Here is a 19,448-nt window from a genome sequence, read left to right as displayed (position 1 = left end):
TGATATATAAAATGGTAATTATTGCAAAAGTTCAGCTCTTGACCGTATCATTAGTCTGTGATGGCAAACTGCTGCAGCAGCCAGGACACATGTGTAACGTCTCGTGGATGAATGTTTCACATTGAGGGCAGAAAAGTTGGTGACATTCACTGCATTCGTATGCCTGGAAAATGGCAATGGTCAGTGATTGATATTGGGCTAGCAACAGCTGTTGGTGAGTCTTACTGTTGAACTCACGTGAGACTGACATGCTAAGCACAACCTAGAAAATGAATCACGTCATATTAGCGAGTTTAAATTTTAATGTTTGTCATCTATCCGTCAGACTGTCAAATACTGTGTATACACCAGACTTTAAATGTCCGCATCCTACACATACACAAACATGACAACTAATGAAAACTGACAGTACAAAACAACCATTCTTCAGCTGTCTATCTTTCTGTTTGATTGTCCATTTGTCTATCTATTCATCAATCCCTCTCTGTTAAATCACATATGAACCATAAGTCTACATCCACTGCCTGCCTGTATGTTTATCCAGTAGTTTATATTTGTGCAAGGACACACCATGTTTCTGTAGGATGCTGTTCGTTAAAGACAGGTAGGGGAAAGAAGTGATGATATGACCGTGCTAAGTGAGGAGCTGATACCAACATCAATCCTATAGTTTAGTACAATCAATCAACACACAAACCAACTTGTTAACAGCCTTGCGTGCCAGACCACCCATACAAGCATATTTGTGAGAAATGGATATGAAGGAAAATCCAATTATATGTCTTTCATTCCATTTCATTTGGCATCACTTGCATGTATGTTCTAGCACTTGAGGCTAAGATATGCTATAGAAACACTCACTGCAAAGCTTGCATTCAACTGGAAGATCAAGATACTTTGCCTTGCACTGATGACAGACACTACAAATGTTATGTCATGACTATGGCATCTCCCCTGTATAACATACCTGTGGACAGAAGTATCCCACAGTACCCAGAGCTGCATCACTGCTGTCCAATTGACTGTCAGGACAGAAGATTGGAAGAGAAAAAGTGAGTGTGATAGGATGATACAAACGTAAACATGATATGAACGTACCACATGCTGTATGAAGCAGGAGCAGTTGAGTGGTGATGAGGAAATCCTAGAAAACAATGTTGACATTTATGCAAGGACTCTGATTTCCATGTCTTACCCATTCGTATTAGTGATGCTTCAGCACTTTCCTGAGAATAAATGGTTCATTTACAGCAAAAAAGGACTCAAGTGCTAGTCTCTGTCTGGGTGCATGCATGCCAGTCAGTATGTTGGTCCATTTGTCTGTCTGTCTGCCCATCTGTCAGTTAATTTATCTGTCTGACTCAACATGTGGGAAATGCCTAGTATATCATGTGTTCGGCAAACATAGATGGAGCAACAGCAAGAACAAGAAAAGAAAACATTGCAAAGCAATAGTCTATAAAGAGTGGTTGCCAGCAAAGTTATACTCCATCATTCTTGTTTTGAGCATGCATGCACTTTGGTGGTTGGGGAGAAACACCAAATGTTCTGAATAAACTCTCCAAGTTCTACCTTGATGATGATGGAAGTTGCGATCCCTCTGATTTCAAAACTCATTGGCAAAGATGCCTGTCTGGACAACTTCAGCAATGTACCACTTCTGATTTGGGTAGAAAATGGACAGTGTATGTTGGGGCACGTTCGATTTGTAGTTCTAGGACTGAAAATAAGGGTGTGTCGCAACTGTTGGAACTAAGAACCAGAACTAAATCGAACGAAAAATCTGCTTTGTGAACGGGAACTGCTAACTGAAACAATGCCAATGCCTACTAGGCCTTCATCAGCTACTGATCCATTGACTACCAGAGTGACTTCAGCTAACAGCGCCTCTTGTTGACCTTGTGATGGGGATGCCAATCTTCCTCAAAAGGAGAGATAACGTGCACAAATCTATCAGCATATTGCTGTCTGCAAATAGTGTGCCATCACTCTTCTGGACTTTTGCAGAAAAGATGCGTGTCAGTCCTAGCCTTGAACTTCCAGACCAGAGAGCGTGCCATCAGTTGTACCTGTTCCAGCTCCTTGGACGGAACTGTCGGAATTAGCTTGAACAGTTCCAGAACTAAATCGAGTTCCGGCAGTTCTAGAACTGCCAGAACTGCAAATCGAACGCGCCCTACGTCTGTCTGTCTGTCTGTCTTTCCGTCTGCCTGACTGACTGCATTACAGCCATACCAAAGCCGGTGGAGGGGTGACATGCTGCATCAGCAACTCTTTAAAATGTCTTTCATCTAGAATAACTCCATATTGGCCTGAACACACTCAGTCAAATCTGTGTCATTGCTGTCACTTCAGTTGCACACCTTTTGTTCTTTCACATATCCTCTTGCACAGGTGAACTTCAGCTGCTAAGCCTACTATGTTACATTGGATTCTATGAGCAACAAGACTTTCACATGTGTCTAGGATGTCTCCAGGGTCACATGTTGTCAAACTTGCCATCACAATGATGATTTCACGACAAACATGACTTGGAACATGTCTGTAACGAGTCATGGGACATGCTGTTGTGAAATCTGACACTCATGAATTAAGAAATGGGCAGATGGACAAAAAGACAGACATATGTTAGGTAGACAGACAGTCAGACCCACAATAGGGAAAGAGAACAGAAAGCACCACAGGAAATAGTCTCTTAGGCAGTTAATGTGATAGTTAATCGGTAGGCAGAGATGAGAAAGTGCTACACTAGCTATGACACTATGAGTAGACAAGTCAGCAACACCCTAGTAGTCGTATACTTCAGGTGAGTGCTAACAAACTTCCTTCAAAATGTTAGGTAGCCTCAGTTCCAGACGCTTTCCCGTATGTACTACTGCACGTGACAGGTATATGGGGTCAAAAGTAGGAGGAGCGAGGGGGAAAGCTTCCTCCTACTCCCCTCGGTCCTCCTATTCCCCTTGCTCCTCCTACTTCCCCCTTGCTCCTCCTACTTCCCCCTCGCTCCTCTTACTTTTGACCCCATATACCTGTCACGTGCAGTAGTACATACGGGAAAGCATCTGAAACTGAGGTTAAATGTTAAGCATCAAACATATTTGATATCAACGTAAGGCTATAATATGTCACTTTTAATACTAAGTCCATATAGGGTTATATATGTCTATGATACGTGATCTTATAACTGACACATTGACAGGCCAACAGGCAGGGCAACAATTGGATCAAGAGGCAGACAAAACGACAGACAAACACAAATATACAAAGACCTGTCAAGACAAAGCAAAATAGACATGAAAAAACCTAAAAATTGTAAACAAGTAGAGGACAGACATATGTGAAATCCCATACTTGAGAGACTGCAGTGCCATCTCCATTGCATTTTGGAGTGACGGCTCACCTCTGCAGCTGGCTACCTCTTTCAATTTGTTTACATGATGATATGGATTACCTGGAGTTAATGCACTCATGTCCAGTGTGAGAAACTCATAATACTAGTACCACACAGACTTCACTGACCTCCAAGATCTGTTACCTTCTCTGCTTTGGAACTTCTTGTTACAATCACACCCAACTACACAGTTGGAATATACATAAACTTGCACATCAACAGTAGTGATTTGTTATAAGGACGATTGAATAAAGGAGAACTGTGCATGACAGTAAAGAATAAACTAGTATTCAGTTGCTGCATGTTACTTGTTCATCTGTTAGCTGTCTGCATACCTGGGTGTGGTCTCATGTGTGCACATGAGCATATCTGACAACAAACCTGAGATATTGGATTTTGGTCAAAGAATTCCAAGATGAAATTTTCTGCAACCTGTCAATAATACATCCAGCTGTTAATTAAGTCAAACTAAACAGTAGACTGTACGGTATAACTAAGTTAACCTTCAAAGTACAGCTAAGTCTTGATGGTCTCAGATCCTTCTGATCCATGGCATTACTGAGGTCAACAATAAGAAACAGGTGCCGCATCTAATTATGTACAACAGTTTACACACACACACACACACACACACACACACACACACACACACACACACACACACGCACACACATGCGTGCACACACAAACACAAACACACACACAAACACAAACACACACATGCGTCTACACACAAACACAAACACACACACACAAACACAAACACACACACAAACACACACACACACGTGTACACACACACACACAGACACACACACACACACACACACACACACACACACACACAGACACAGACACACACACACACACACACACACACACACACACACACACACACACACACACCAGACAGTGACAACTAGAGCGACAATAGTACTATTGAAAACAGACGGCCAAACATTAGCTAGCAGAATGACTCTGTAGAAGAATTCAAAAATTAGAAACTGCAGCTTCATGTTTGGCGTGTTCTGCGTTTTAATTACCATATGCTTTTGACAGACAAACAGACAGACAAGCAGACAGACAAACAAGCAGACAGACAGACAAGCAGACAGACAAAGAAGTAGACTGACATGTAGAGACATGAGTCTATCTCACCATTCCCAGTCTGATCCTCTTCTTTCCTCCTGGTGGTCTTCTTCTCATTTTCTCTCCTTCATCAGCCACGATTGCTTTCAGTGTCCCACTGTCGTCTTCCTGGATATTTTCCCATGACCGTTCATACTCCGTCTCCCACCTGTACGATGTCTCGTCTTCATCCATCATCAACGAACTAGACAATTGACCCTACGGCACATCCGGGTTTCGGAACCACCTGCCTAGAATGTCACGTGGTTATTAACCTCTAGGGCTTAAAATTGCAAAATTTTAGTTGCTAGTTTTGTTAAGCAAAAACATAAAATATAAGTGTTAAGAAATATTTATGAAATGTATATTTCGGTCTGCAAAAAATTGAGCACATCCGGGTTACAGCAGAATACACGATCAACTCACGTGATCAACGTCTTGTGTTGTCGTGGTGACTTATCGTGGTAACCTTGCCGTGTGAAATCGTCAGTCTCAATCGTGTTGGGAAGCCGTAGCCATCAGTTGCTGGGAGAGTCAAACGTTGAGTGTATCAGCCAAGTCGTGTGTTTTGATAAGATTTCCTAGATTAGTGCAGTGACGTGCTCTTATCACGACGAAGATGATGATGTGTATGTGGGAGTGAAAGAAATCTTGATGGAAAAATACGAGAATCTTGGCTTGGTCGGTGAGGGCTCGTACGGAATCGTCATGAAATGCAGACACAAAGAGTCAGGACAATTAGTAGCCGTCAAGAAGTTTATCGAGAGCGAGGACGACAAAATGGTGAAGAAGATCGCTCTGAGGGAGGTCCGTATGCTCAAGCAGTTGCACCATGAGAATCTCGTCAACCTGCTAGACGTATTCAGACGCAAGAGACGTTTGTTTTTGGTGTTCGAGTTTGTCGACCACACAATTCTTGAAGAATTAGAGAGGAATCCCATGGGATTGGACGAATTGAGTTGCAAGAAGTGCGTGTGGCAGGTGCTGCGTGGGATAGACTTTTGTCATTCGCACAACATCATACACAGAGATGTAAAGCCGGAGAACGTGTTGGTGTCGAGAACTGGAGTCGTCAAGTTGTGTGATTTCGGTTTTGCTAGGACGTTGGGTAGGTCACGTGATTGTGTGATGTGTGGGAAGTTTCAAACATGTCTGCATTCGTTTCTTGTGTTGGTTAGCTGGACCAGGAGAAGCGTATACGGATTACGTAGCAACACGGTGGTATAGAGCTCCAGAACTGTTGGTGGGAGACACAAACTATGGAAAGTGAGAGATTGCATGCTGTCTTCATCTTCGTCTTTTGTCCTGTTTCTCTTTCTGGCTGCTGCTTTGTAGTTTCTGTTGGTTCAGTTGTGTGTTTGATTTTCTGCTCGTCCATTGTCAGTCATTGTAATTTCATTTTTAAATACTTGTGCTTGTTTGCTGGTCAGTTTGTCTGTCACTTGTTTGTGTGTAGTGTGATTAGAGTCTTCTGTTTATTGAGAATCAGTTGCCTGTGTGTCTGATGTTGCAATTGTTTGTTTTAGGGCTGTTGATGTTTGGGCTATTGGTTGTTTATTGGGAGAGATGTTGACAGGTGAACCTCTCTTTCCTGGAGATTCAGACATTGATCAACTGTATCACATCACTAAATGCTTTGGCAATCTTATACATCATCATCGTGAAATATTTATGAAGAATCCTTTATTTGTTGGTTTGCGGCTACCAGACATGAAAGTAGCGATAGGACTAGGAAGGAAGTTTCCTCGTCTTTCACCACAATCACATGCAATCATAAAGGTGAGATGGCATGAAAGCCTGGAGTGTGTGTGTGTGTGTGTGTGTGTGTGTGTGTGTGTGTGTGTGTGTGTGTGTGTGTGTGTGTGTGTGTGTGTGTGTGTGTGTGTGTGTGTGTGTGTGTACGTACATACATACATAGTGTGCGCGTGTGCTTGCTTGCGTGACACTGTGTGAGTGTGCTTGCTTGTTTGACACTGTGTGCATGTGCAGTGTGACTGTGTGACAGACCTGAAAGACACAGACTCGTGTATGTTCTCTAAAATAATTCACTCTATCTGATCATGTATAGTTTGATGTTCAGTCGATGCTCACAGAGCTACATTCCTTCTTACCACATACATGTAAATGTCCTTCAATGTAATAACCAAACTAAAACATCATTGTGTTTTCCAGAAGTGTCTTCGGATGGAGCCATCTGAACGTCCATTATGCTGTGACTTACTTTCTGATGATTTTTTTCGCCGTGATGGATTTATACAGAAAATTGTACCGGAACTAAAGGCAAGAATTCGAAGAGAAATAGAAGAAAATCCATTATTGGCAAACTTAGGCTTGAAACTAAGTGACGATCATTATGAGACTGCACCAGCACCCCCTCCTGTTGTTTCCAGTCATTTTTCAACTCCTTTGAGTCCAGTTTCACATGCTGCTCCTCCTGTCTCTATAGCTACCACTTCTTCAGCAGTTGGGGCTTCTGATGTTATTGCTGTTAGTCACAAGGCAGAAAAACACACCGACTCAGAGGGAACACTGAGTCCTCCTAATGCTGTAGTGACGGACGAGAAACCAAAGAAAAAGAAACCGAAGAAAGTGAGTGACTCACTATGCATTTAGTGTGTGTATATATATGTCTGTCTATTGTGTGTTCTTGGCTGCTTACTTGACTGCAAGTGTGTCTGTATGCAGTGCAAGCGCATAGACACTCAGTCAAAGGGGTTTTCAAATAATAATTATATATACCCACTGGCCACACAATCACACCTATGATTATGAGGGCATACAGTTAATATGCTCTTCTGTATCTCATCAATGTTGATGGGACGGCATTGTCAAATTTTTGACGGCAGGTTCAAGGTGTGTGTGTGTGTGTGTGTGTGTGTGTGTGTGTGTGTGTGTGTGTGTGTGTGTGTGTGTGTGTGTGTGTGTGTGTGTGTGTGTGTCACACCTGTGAACTATTTCATCTTTTCATTAATTAATAATGTATGTCACTGTTATTGCAGGAGGTGATTAAGGTAAAGCCGATGAAGGAGATAAAAGACAGCAAACAGAAGAGTGAGAAGCATTGCAAAAAGGTTTCAGAACCACTGCTGCCAAAGACCGAAGTTCAAGCATCAAAGCCAAGTGCAACAGTGGCTCCCACTGTCAAGATGACATCACCTGTCGGCATGGGAATGAAGTCAGTGTTGTCCACCAAACCAGTGACACACATTACACCAACGTTCACAACTACATCTGTCCAGCCTTCACATGGGCACTATTCCATGGCTGGTGGAGCAGCTCTTGCATCCAGCGGACGTTCTCATCATTTTGATAGCACAAGTGAAGAAAAACAGTCAACATATGTGGGGATGGAGGCATTACATGTGACAAACTCGGTGTCTGTAACAACACTTGGGATGAGCCAACAGGCAGATAGTAAATCTACTATGGTCAGTCAGCCTATGACAAGTACTGGAGATAATAGCAGGTGGGTGTAACAGCAGTGTCTTAAATATCTTAGACTGTGAAGAATGCATCTTTCACTACATTACTATTGTATTAAAAGGATGCTTCTATCTGATACGTTGGAATTAGAGGGTCACATGACTCAAGAGGTTGTGTGTTAATTTGTACCGTTTATAGATCAAAACCTGCAACAGTCATTGGGGCTCCTTTGAATGCTAGAGAGCAGTTGATGACACGAACCACAACATTCAAAATGCAAACACCAAGCAACTCCAAGAAGTTAAAAGCAGGAAAAGAAAAACGTCATCGTCATCATCAACTTCAAGACACCACACACCAAGTCACTCTTCCACATCTTGATGGTCAACAAACATAACAATCAAGTCTAGGACATCTATGTAATGCATTTCTTGTTTCCTGTTTTAGAAAACGCTCGACGGTCAAACCCTCAATTGATTACTACACAAGTCAGTCATTCACATGGAAAGAAATCGCATTCCTTTATGCCTCAGTTGCCAATGACGGATACTTTGAAGTCGTCTGCTCCTCTTACCTCACAGATACCTTCCCGTGCAGACAGTCGGACAGGAATTTAATGATAGAGGAGACAGAGAAGTTAATTTCCTGCTAGTCTAAGTCTCACATGATTGTACAGTTTTACGTAAGAACTGCTAGACATTCAGGGTTAAATTCAGTCTCTTCATAGACATTGTAATATTGTAAGTTTCTAAGAAGCAAGTCAGTTAGAGGTATAATCCTTCTGGTGTCCCTTCATTCTTGCGATAGAGAACGTTCTCTTTGGACTTTTTGAAGTCTTCATTGTTTACTTTCATGCGCCGCTCTCTTAAAGCCATCAGACCACTCTCAGTACAAATTGCCTGAGAAATACCAATTTATTAACTAAAGAGAGTTGATTGACAAGTAGTCCAACTATCCGTCTATCTATCATGTCTGTCAAGTGTGTCTGTCCCTAATATATGTCACTGACAAAGAACTGATAATAGCTGTAAAACTCAGGAAGATCCTGAAGGGGAGCCATTGAGTCCCTCTTTAATTTCCACTGTTCATCCTACTCTGCATAGAGTGTGTGACAGACAAATAAAGTGGTGATTACATGTTAGGCGTAGCACCTCCTATCTGCAAAGCTTGATATTAATTTCAAAATCAGTCACAGTCACATGGCTGATCACACTAAGACTTGGCAGGTCGTTCACTTTTCTAAAGATCATTTAATTAATAATTTGAATAGACTCTTAGGACTGGTCAAGACTTGTAAGGACTGGATTTTTACACTGTAGAAGTTGATGAAAACAGCGTCTTAAACTAAAAATGTTGCGCACTAACCAATAAGTCAGATTTGGTATCAAAAACTTTTAGGTATGGTTGACAAGCTTTCTTAAAGCAGAAATCAGATGTATTTAACGGAGCTCAAATAGATGACGTATATGCATGCCAAGAGATCTATAGTCTCTCTGTGTTATTTAATTAATAGTGACCGCTACAACTCCCAATCAAAGACAGACAGTCAAGAACACTGATGCTGTTTGCTGTTGCATCCAGCAAAGGCATGCAACCCGGGAAGTGCTTTACACACATCTTCTAGCAACCAAGCAATATTTGTCATGCTGATGTGGCGCCCTTGATTCCTTGACTCTGTCTGCCATATAATCTGTGCTGGGATCTGATGTTTGCCTTAGCAGCATATCACTATAATATAAAACGTCACTACCTGGTGAACAGATGACTATATTTATGTGAGATGCTCTTGTGTTTAATTAATGTATGGTTGGTGTGTAAAAATATTCGGGTGTCAGCTTCTTCACTGCGTGAAAGTGCTGGAATCAATTGGGCAGTGACAACTAGACCATCGGTTTGTAGTTGCTGCGGTGACACACAAATACACACTTACCATCAAGGAGATGTGCGTATTTTGGCAGCTGCATTCAGAAAATCAACAAATGCTATTCTATTTGCTGCTGCTGCCATGAACCTTTTCTGTCGCGAGGAAGCATCTGGTGAGGATGCTGTACTAGGATGAAATCAGGTGTGACAATTGATGCCCCACAATTTCTCTCCAAATTTGCAATTGGCAAACGCAGATAGCGATCAATCACAAAGTCACTTCGATTTCTGGCAGATGCGGTACCATGTAGAAGAGCGATTCCGTCAATTAGAGATAACTATAACATGTTGTATGCCAGGCAAAGTCACAATTAGATTGATGAGGTGTTCTGCTCTAAACTTAGCACTTTCCCATGGTCACTGGCTACCGTTGATGAAAGGATTTAAAAGACAGTCAAGTCTAAAATGATACATTTAAATAATACCGGAAATATGTGACTCCTGTACAATTTTCATTAATTGCTACCCTTTTCGCATCCATGCAGTCTTGAAAACAACACGATCTGTCTGACTGACCTACCGCTGGAGAATGATTGCCTTTCACTCTTGGTAAATGCACCACAGGTAAACATTTTCAACTTTACTTTCTCTGTGACACCCAAACGTCTACGTCATCATTAGCTAGGCAACCCTCATTGAAAGAACCTTTTGCCTCACCTTGGCCTTGCTGCAAGCTGGTAAGAGCTAGGTTGTATTCTACCTCACAGCGAGCAGTTACTACAGAGCAAAGACCGACGTCACGAGATCATCAAAGTTATCAGCCAAAAGACTAGCTCATCATATATATGGATAGGCAGTCATGATCAATGCAAGAATCGCATTCGAGTGCCTTTCTAAACATACAAGCTGTATACGTATTTAGTTTCAACCACAATGAAGTTCACTAATACTATGCAAACTACTATACTTGCAGCACGTCAGTACAGTGTAGCGTACCAGAGTACAATAACATTTCAAGTACAGTACAACGGTCAAAGCACAATTTCTCACATCCTGTACATGTTGACGTCACAACTTGAAACTAAAGTTTTAATTAGACTTTCTACCGCGGTATTTATCATTAATTGCAAGAGCTAACGTGACAGAAGCTTCACAGTAACGTACAGTTAGCAGAAGCCATCACAAGATCAGGATTTTGCCTCAACTTGTATAATGTGCATTCTGCAAGGCTAAGTTGCAATCGGTCTTGTTGTAGGTGATCGGACACGATCTGTCTCGCCAAACATAGGTATTCTCAAAACATATAGTGTCCAAGTGCCAAAAATTGGTTTGCCAAAGGGTGCACGGACAGCATTTTCTGAAGCCTTTTCGCAATTGGCCCACGAACTAACCTGTCTGTCTGTCTGTCTACGTCAGTACATCAGTCCATGTCTACACTGTGTGCTTGTTTGGTGTTTGTGTGCATATAACCTTGATGTCTGCACCAGACAAATCATCTTTAGCCATTATGAATTCCTCTAGGTCCACGTCTTCAGCCAAAGTCATTCGGTTGGTGTGAATGGTAAAAATGCGACGACGTGTCTTCTCATCTGGAAGAGGAAACTCAATTTTCCTATCAATGCGACCTAAACAACACACACAATACACTTACAAAGCTACATGGACAGATACATAGCACAAAACATTTTACAACAGCATTGCAGAAGTGCATCTATCACAAAATGCATCAAGGGAGGCATGGAAGGGAAGAAAAACGACAAATACTGGCTCGTGCAACAGTACTGAGACACTTACCAGGTCTGATGAGTGCTGGATCAAGAGTTTCAATCCTGTTTGTTGCCATCACAACTTTCACATCTCCTTTAGAGTCAAAGCCATCTAATTGATTGAGCAGCTCCAACATTGTTCTCTGTATTTCTCTTTCTCCTCCTGAAGTGCTTTCGTACCTCTTTGTTCCAATGGCATCAATCTCATCAATAAATACAATAGATGGAGCATGGTCTTCAGCAACACGAAACAGCTCTCTCACAAGTTTTGGACCATCACCCTATACCATGACACAATACATGTACTTGATACAGACATGTCATGATGTCAACAGTCTGTCCGGTCGTCCCTGTGCCTGTTTTGTTATTATTTCATGCCTGTAATTTTATCTGTCTTTGCTTGACAGTAAACTGACCAAGTATTTTTGAATTAGTTCAGAGCCGACAACTCGTAAAAATGTTGCTGATGTTTGATTGGCCACTGCCTTTGCCAACAGCGTTTTTCCTGTAAACAACCAAAGTTAGTCATCACACCAACAAACCAATTACTCTCATTACCAGTGCCTGGTGGGCCATACAGAATAACTCCTTTTGGTGGTTTTATCCCCATTTCTTCATACAGCTCAGGATGTGTGAGCGGCAGTTCAACAGACTCCTACACATCACAGCAGGACATGCTACTACAATAGGCACCACAACCCACAGTAAAAACGTGACCTTTATCTCTTGAATTTGAGCATCCAAGCCGCCAATATCAGCATATGACTCTACAAAGAGATCACAGAAAGTGTTATACTAGCCACACATAACCTTAGATATAAACCTTGAGGAGCCTTTTCCAGTTTCATGACATTCACCATTGGATCTGTGTTTTCATTCAATACACCAACAACAGCATGAACCTGAGATATACAAATAATGACACCACCACAACATGCCAAATATCAAAATACCAAAAAATAAACTGATAGTAGCTAAACAACAAATGACAAAGACAACTTCCCCGCTGACCTTGCATATCAGACCCCATAAAAACAAAGTGTAAAACTTTCACAAAGTTTAAGATGGTAACAATGGCCATATCTCTAAGCCAATTCGCTCTCCTTACACAACAACAGTCTTTATACCAGCATACTATAGCAAAGTATAGAAGCCAAACCTGTAGCGACTGACATCAGAAGACAGACTAATAACACACAATACAAACAGACAGACTAAAGCCCGGTTCACAGTATTGACCCTGATGCTCAGTTGAGCGTCAACATCAAGACACAGCATTGACGCAGGCAGCATCCTTTGATGTTGATGCTGGAATAGGATTCATTTCTATTCCAGCGTCAGCATCAACATCAGCGTCAGCATCGTACTGTGAACCAGGCTGAAGAGTGTGTTCACACCGACATCTGGACTAACTACCTATGATTAGGCTAACTATGATTAGGCCAACATTAACGCAAGCGTGTTCACACCGCTAACTATGATTTGTAAGTCACGTGGGCACGTGAGAGTAATTAGCCTCGACAGTTTTCATCTGCCATATCTGGGAAGAATTTGTGTGAATTGCCTTGACGAATCCATTGCTTTAGGTTTTGAAGAGGAAAGATTTAGTTTGCTTTCTCTGGCAGCTCCTTCAAGGACAGCAGAAAGTTGTCACATGTACAGGTACACACCTAGTAGACATTTGCCTGCACTACTGTATGTTGCCATGTTGTTGCTGCGTTTGTACATCTAAACATACGACACCACATCAGAAACATCGGCAGCATGCTCTTCTTGTATACCTCACGTGCCAAAGTCATGTGCAACCACTAATGCCACTAATGCGGTTGTGATACTGCTCTTTACGGTGTTAGAATAGCGTCAGAATGGCGTTACACTAATCATGATTAGGTCCAGTGTGACCACACTCTAAAAATATAATCACAGTACTTCATTCGACTGAAGTACCCCTCAGCTATAACATTATGGTATGTTGCTTACACTCATGTTTGGTTGCTGCTAATATTATTGCCCATTGTGACTACAGATTCTACAAAGCCCTGCTACATGACCCTAGCTTTCACATTCACTACAGTAATGAATAAGGAGCTGCCGTTAGACGGTCACGCCCATAGCCAGATGACTGAGTTTCTGTGCATTGCACAAGAGCTATGAACCGTGCTAAGCAATCTCCTGGAGCCTGGCCAGGTACTTGTAGGAGCCCCGACTGCCAATGCCACTGTGGTGTGGGCACCCGAAGTCCCACCCGGACCCCAGTGGCTGATGGACTTTGTCGCATTCAAGGACCTTTGCCACCCTAGTCAAAGACCAGGTACTCGTTTACACTCCTTAGTTGAGAGAGGCAACCGTGTGTGAGTTTCTTGCCCAAGGAAATTATGCCATAGCTTGCCATCACCGTGACTTGAACTTGCAACCCTGTAGGGTCTCACGGATGTAGTCACTCCATAAGATGACTCTCTAACCAACTGAGCTATAGCACCACAGTACACTGCCACCCACATTCTATATCTGCACAGGTTTAGAAAGACACGAGACAGTATGTTTTGACTAAGCTTGCCTACCTTCCATGTAAATCTGATTCTACATCAGGATTTTCTGCCTACCAATGACATAAGACACCACAGACACCACAGAATGAAGGATGGTTATGTGTATAAAATTGGCTGAAGAAGCCCCCTAAGTTCTGCTATTGCTCCTATAGTCATTGCCAAGTACACAGCTAGACTATCAGCAAGCCTCTCTCCCTCTCCAGCTGTGAGAGAAATGGTTCTGGTAATCAATGTAAAACATAATCCAGTAGCACTCAGTTTCTGAGAAGAGATACGTACAGTAGCAACAAGCAATAGGAAATTGATTCACTACCGGGGATTGGCCATGAGATGCTCAGAATGTCAGAATTTGCAGTCACAGCATGGAACAATGGATCTGTTTGTTGATAACCAACCATTGTGTTTTGATGCGAAGCCCCACGTCACCAAATCGTTTTCCAATAACAGACAAAAATGCACAAACAACGTGAAATGCTCCCATTCTTAGCACAACATGTCCAAAACTAATCAGCATGTTTCCAAAAAATCTCGAGAGCTTTGGCATAGATCGGCTTATCTACAGTAATTATGCAATGAGGCTGATCTAACTGAGATGCAATGGCACAGGAACATCACAGTAGCTTGTAAGCCACAGCTAGATCCATAGGGAGCTAAGAGATTACTGATAAGTAGCCAATTACTGATTTCCAAGTTAATTAACTCTGTCTGGTCCTGGACTGCATTGAATCATGACCAACTCGGAATTATTTTCTGCTCTCCCACTAGCCGCCCAAAAAAACTGTGCACTTTGCTTACACGAAGAAAAAGCCAAAGAAAGTCGGTCCTGTATTAGCATCTAACGGTACCATTGATGGCAAACTATTAGTTCGTTTGGTCCTTCTCTAGCACCAGCATTATAAACCACAATAGGATTCGTGGTAGCAGTGATGGTCCTAGAGCGAAAAGAGCTTTCTGTCACAGGTAAAGAAGGCACAGTCTGGTTCTCAGCTGTGGCCGTTTCTGTAACATTGTGCAACTGTGAACACTGAATGACTATGCCATTGGTACAGTGAGCAGTGTTGCCGCTGCTAAGAGTTTCTTTTAGAAAGTCATTGTTGTCCCAGCAAAAAATTATGTCTTTGGCTTGGTCTAAATTTATTGGAAAATATTCTCTATGTCTTTATGCAGCACATTTAACGTGATACCAGTTTCAAGTCTTGGGAGTGTTGCCTCTGACACACCATGTCCATATCTGTTTAGCAAGACTACATGCTGTTCACTACAAGTCAAGTGTTTAACTGCCATAGGCAGAGCAATAAGCTTGGGTGGAACAACACGGCCTCTTGTGGCAGCATAAATCATGTCCTGTGACAAAGACATTACACGAACATGATTCTCAAAACTGACGGGGAAAATGGTGTTAAAACTGACTCTACTGGTCAATGCATCTTAAAATCCTAACAGCAGACACAAGAAGTTGTACAGAACTGGGGAAACCATATACTCTTCATCTGTAAGGCTGCTAGCAACTGGTGGCAATGATATGGTACTCAAAGAAGTCATCAAGATATTACATAACTGTAGAGTGTAATGCTAGTCTTGACAAAGCATCATCCCATTCAACAGTACTCCTGTGGTCTGTGCCTAAATCAGCTGAGCTATTGACTTCCTCATTAGAACACAAATCCACATTGACAGTACTAGACCCCTATACTGCCTTCTTTGTCAACACACTGTTTAGTGCCGCAACCACTTGTTCTGGTGACAAGAAACTTGCCATAAGAAAGTCACACTGCGTGACTGATAGTCTTACAAAACATGATAAGGGCACGTTCGATTGGACTCTTCTGGTCTCTGCCAGAAGAGGCTCCGTGTGCACGCCCCTCTTCCAACTTCTACAGTTCTGCTGTAGTTGAAAGAGCTAACTCTACCGACTCCGCTGCTCGTTAGAAGAGCATGCCCCTCTTCCAACCTCTACCAACTTCTGCACTGGTAGAGGTTGGAAGAGGGGCGTGTCTTCCAGACTCTTCTGGAAGAGGCTGGAAGAGCCCAATCGAACGCGCTCTAAATTATCAAAGTCTAACAGAAGCCGATTCTTAAGAGTTGGCACTCTCGGAGATGTGTTAATGTCCTCACTTGCCAAATATTCAAACATTTCCTGACACAAGTGATTCATAGAAAACACAGAAGTAAAATGGTGATCGAATAGTTGTGCTTGAAGTGAGTTGACCAGTTTTGTGAAAGCTTGTTCGTAAGGAGACGTACTTGTAGTAAGTTCGACTGGTGATGTCTCTCTAGCAGGTCTATTAACAGTGTATGCTTTGTAGCAAGATGGACGATATGCTATTTCTGGTACTATAGCATCCTTACCTGTCTGCATTTCTAGCAGAATACATTCATCCTTCTTTCTCTTGACAGTGTTCAAAATTCTGTGGCAAGCAGAAATGTTCGACACATTCGCATGACTTCGGTTTAGCGTTTTCTACTGACTTTAAAACCAGACCGATGACAAAACATACATTGTCTGTAATCCATCTTTGGCAGAGCACTGCGAGTAACCGTTCGATATGAACGTTTTGCAGACGGTTCTTCAGCGCTTTCTTCTAACTCATGCCAGTCTTGTTCCTCGTTCACAGAAGCAACCTCTCGTTGGCTTGAAGAAAGCTTTCTTAGTGCTTTGGTACGAGTATAGGCACTGTAGTACTTACGATGATAGTAGCCACGAGAACTACTTCCGGTAACCCACTCCTCAGATTACAAAAATTAATACATGTTTCTCTGTACAGCAGGGCATTTAAAACCGTAGTCCAACATTATAACGTAAATTTTGTAAGTGCAGCATTTTCATCTTCTACACATAAAACAACAATGGCAAAGGCAATTGCTCCATTGTGCATGCAAGGCTTCGCTAGATACAGCCACCAAATCCATACTCTGACTCTGACACATTGAGCTTGGTCTTGACTGTCTTTGAGCTCTGTTTCTCTACTATCAACTGCAGTAGAAATAGTTTGAATTTTTTCCATATTTTTGCAAAACCAACTATAACAGAAATTTTACTTCCCAGATATAGCACACGTCTAGGCCCTGTATAGTTCGTTTTGCTGTACCTCGTAACTACACATGACAGATCTGCTATTTGATTGGATGCTTACTGACAATGATTTCAAGTACAATGACGTTAAAGTACTGTTTCAAAGTAAGTTCCTAGGTGTGCATGAGACCAAATTATATATATACAGTAGGACCTCAAAGATACGAACACCAGACAACCGAACTGACCGGTCAACCGAACAGCATGCTCTAGCGCGAGCGCGCGCTCTTGCAAAATTTGATCACGTAATGTAGCCACGCGCACGCGCACTTTTGCTTTTGAGAGAGCTCCTGGACCTTGCAGGCCAAAAAAGGGGTTCTGCCTTGAAGCAAAAGACAATGGATTGTTATTTTAGTAACCCTTGAATTCGTTCTTACACTCTCACAGTTACTGTAGTTCACGTACTTATCCTTTTTGTTAGCCATACAGTGTACTCCTGTTTTCACAAGTTATGTAATCATCGATATTACAAACTTCAGACTTATGAACATTTCACAATTACGAACACCCAATTTCCCGAGGTGTTCGTATCTTTGAGGTCCTACTGTATATATATATATATATATATATATATATATATATATATATATATAGTGGTGTGTGTGTGTGTGTGTGTGTGTGTGTGTGTGTGTGTGTGTGTGTGTGTGTGTGTGTGTCTCGGATGTTTGATGGCGGTGCACGTGGTTCGCTGAGCTCCGTGTTGCTTGCCTCTCATGACTCCATCGATTACGTTCTGGATGCACCCCGCGAGGCTTGATGTCTGTTGGTTGTCCTGAAATTCGGTCCATCAGCAGGAACTCGGTTTCGTGAGAGTGAGTGTACAGTCTGCACAACCGGGCTTTCACTGAAATCTCTTTGTGTGCAACATTTCTCTACATAACGTCTCATTCTCGTATTGGTCTCTATGCACATGAACAACCACACAAGTGAGGGTTGAATTCTAATCAGTAGAGAAGTCGTGAACTCGTACACGAGTAGCGGACAATGAATGAATGTGTGTGTGGTCACAAAACACCCCTCTATCTCCTGGCCAACAAGCAGATTCGCTTGTTTTGACCAATTATCTCTGCGGATGTTCAGTGGCAATTAGTCACGCCGAGGTTCCAATGGGTGTGATCAAATTTGCGGTATTAGACGAGGGACTACATGTGCAATGCATGCCCTTGACATAAAAATGTGAGCATATCCTGACTTCTCTTACACATGTAATGGTAAACCTTCTTAGACCTCAATTCAAATGAAGCTGCAAATGTTCGATCCTTTAGATTTACCAGTTGATATAACATGTTGTATTGGATTCCTGTGAGACAAACAACATGCTGTCCTAAGCACTGCCGATGTCTACTTAGTTTCCTGTCTAACTGGTGTTACTACATTCAAGATTGTGATAAAGCATTCAGAGAAGAGATGTCTTACTTCTATATGTAGTTTAAATACAAACAGGTTAACCTTGTGATTGAGGAGGATCGTGCATCCTGGTTCCAACTCATCTTTGTCGACAAAAGATAAAATACTGACGTAATACTCTGATCCCACTGAAGTGCTAACTATAGCATGATTGTCGTCAATAATCTCTTCAAGTGACCCAACTGCCATCGGAGAGCCCCTTAACTCATCAACCTAGTAACAGCAAAAACCAGGTAATCAAAATTATGCCATAAATCATTTCAATAAACAGAAACAGTATTTATCTCTATTCTTCATATACTTCATTAGGTACTTTCATAGATCATTAGCTACCCTCATATTTCATTAGATCATTCTAAAAATTCAATTTAATTAATACTTTCGTTCTTTCTTCTTCATGCTTCTCTTCCTGCGGTTTCAAACGCTCCTGATTCTGAATAAACTCCTCTTCCATCAACAGATAATCTTTTATTCTCTCCATTTTCAACAGCTTCAGTCTGCAGCGCGAATGAGGCGTCACAGTAGGAAGCTTGCTCGCAACATCCGGGCCTCTTGATCGTTTCTTCTTCCTCCCAACCCTTGTAGGAATGGGAGGCTCATAGCGCTTCTTTTCCTGACAAATTAACGTTAACCATGCTACTGACTCAAGATTTAGAAAGTACTTTTTCATCCTTTTGTCCTCTTCCACGACCTGGTCCTTGACCTGGGCCCCCTGACTGTTGCTGACCCTAACAAAAAGGCCGTGGCCGTACGTACTAACACAACAGAATCAATGACAGTGGAGCAAACCAACCATAAAGCCGCACGTGCTTGACTGTCAACCTAAACACGTGATTTAAGTTATCCGG

General features: G+C 42.1%; 3 protein-coding genes across 3 annotated transcripts; 1 reads left to right on the top strand and 2 right to left on the bottom strand.

Annotated features, from left to right (window-relative positions):
• Positions 1–23: 23 nt before the first annotated feature.
• LOC134192633 (general transcription factor IIH subunit 2-like) lies at positions 24–4,754 on the bottom strand. The gene is made up of 14 exons (XM_062661380.1): positions 4,550–4,754; positions 3,895–3,981; positions 3,773–3,823; positions 3,520–3,574; positions 3,352–3,451; positions 2,364–2,542; positions 2,236–2,312; positions 1,196–1,226; positions 1,099–1,144; positions 968–1,022; positions 862–907; positions 571–664; positions 226–262; positions 24–163 (listed from the first exon to the last, which is right to left on the bottom strand). Exons 1-14 carry the CDS (start codon positions 4,715–4,717, stop codon positions 32–34), a joined length of 1,158 nt encoding a protein of 385 aa, XP_062517364.1. The 5' UTR covers positions 4,718–4,754; the 3' UTR covers positions 24–31.
• Positions 4,755–4,956: 202 nt separating this feature from the next.
• LOC134192154 (cyclin-dependent kinase-like 2) lies at positions 4,957–8,578 on the top strand. The gene is made up of 7 exons (XM_062660853.1): positions 4,957–5,627; positions 5,698–5,785; positions 6,046–6,298; positions 6,692–7,108; positions 7,519–7,985; positions 8,141–8,325; positions 8,390–8,578. The coding sequence occupies exons 1-7, from the start codon at positions 5,174–5,176 to the stop codon at positions 8,557–8,559; spliced, it is 2,034 nt and encodes a 677-aa protein (XP_062516837.1). The 5' UTR covers positions 4,957–5,173; the 3' UTR covers positions 8,560–8,578.
• On the bottom strand, positions 8,570–19,447 carry LOC134192155 (26S proteasome regulatory subunit 4). The gene is made up of 11 exons (XM_062660854.1): positions 19,394–19,447; positions 19,263–19,328; positions 18,980–19,213; positions 18,643–18,813; positions 12,395–12,473; positions 12,289–12,338; positions 12,130–12,226; positions 11,988–12,076; positions 11,600–11,852; positions 11,276–11,430; positions 8,570–8,841 (listed from the first exon to the last, which is right to left on the bottom strand). The coding sequence occupies exons 1-11, from the start codon at positions 19,394–19,396 to the stop codon at positions 8,707–8,709; spliced, it is 1,332 nt and encodes a 443-aa protein (XP_062516838.1). The 5' UTR covers positions 19,397–19,447; the 3' UTR covers positions 8,570–8,706.
• Between the last annotated feature and the right edge of the window lies 1 nt (position 19,448).

The sequence above is a fragment of the Corticium candelabrum genome, chromosome 16 (assembly GCF_963422355.1).
Source record: "Corticium candelabrum chromosome 16, ooCorCand1.1, whole genome shotgun sequence".
Taxonomy (NCBI): domain Eukaryota; kingdom Metazoa; phylum Porifera; class Homoscleromorpha; order Homosclerophorida; family Plakinidae; genus Corticium; species Corticium candelabrum.
Note: the sequence above shows the minus strand (reverse complement) of the source record. Positions and strands in the feature narration are given on the sequence as shown.

What these genes read in the sequence shown, in the direction of transcription:
- LOC134192633 (XM_062661380.1), bottom strand. Translation starts at nt 4,717, where the DNA reads ATGATGGATGAAGACGAGACATCGTACAGGTGGGAGACGGAGTATGAA. An exon ending in CCTGCTTCATACAGCATGTG is followed by an intron (nt 1,023 to 1,098) that starts GTACGTTCATAT and finishes CTGTCCTGACAG; the next exon opens with TCAATTGGACAGCAGTGATG. An exon ending in CAGCATCCTACAGAAACATG is followed by an intron (nt 263 to 570) that starts GTGTGTCCTTGC and finishes TTCATTTTCTAG; the next exon opens with GTTGTGCTTAGCATGTCAGT.
- LOC134192154 (XM_062660853.1), top strand. Translation starts at nt 5,174, where the DNA reads ATGGAAAAATACGAGAATCTTGGCTTGGTCGGTGAGGGCTCGTACGGA. An exon ending in CGGTTTTGCTAGGACGTTGG is followed by an intron (nt 5,628 to 5,697) that starts GTAGGTCACGTG and finishes TGTGTTGGTTAG; the next exon opens with CTGGACCAGGAGAAGCGTAT. An exon ending in AGTACTGGAGATAATAGCAG is followed by an intron (nt 7,986 to 8,140) that starts GTGGGTGTAACA and finishes TACCGTTTATAG; the next exon opens with ATCAAAACCTGCAACAGTCA.
- LOC134192155 (XM_062660854.1), bottom strand. An exon ending in ACTGGAAAAGGCTCCTCAAG is followed by an intron (nt 12,339 to 12,394) that starts GTTTATATCTAA and finishes ATCTCTTTGTAG; the next exon opens with AGTCATATGCTGATATTGGC. An exon ending in CTCAAATTCAAGAGATAAAG is followed by an intron (nt 12,227 to 12,288) that starts GTCACGTTTTTA and finishes TGTGATGTGTAG; the next exon opens with GAGTCTGTTGAACTGCCGCT.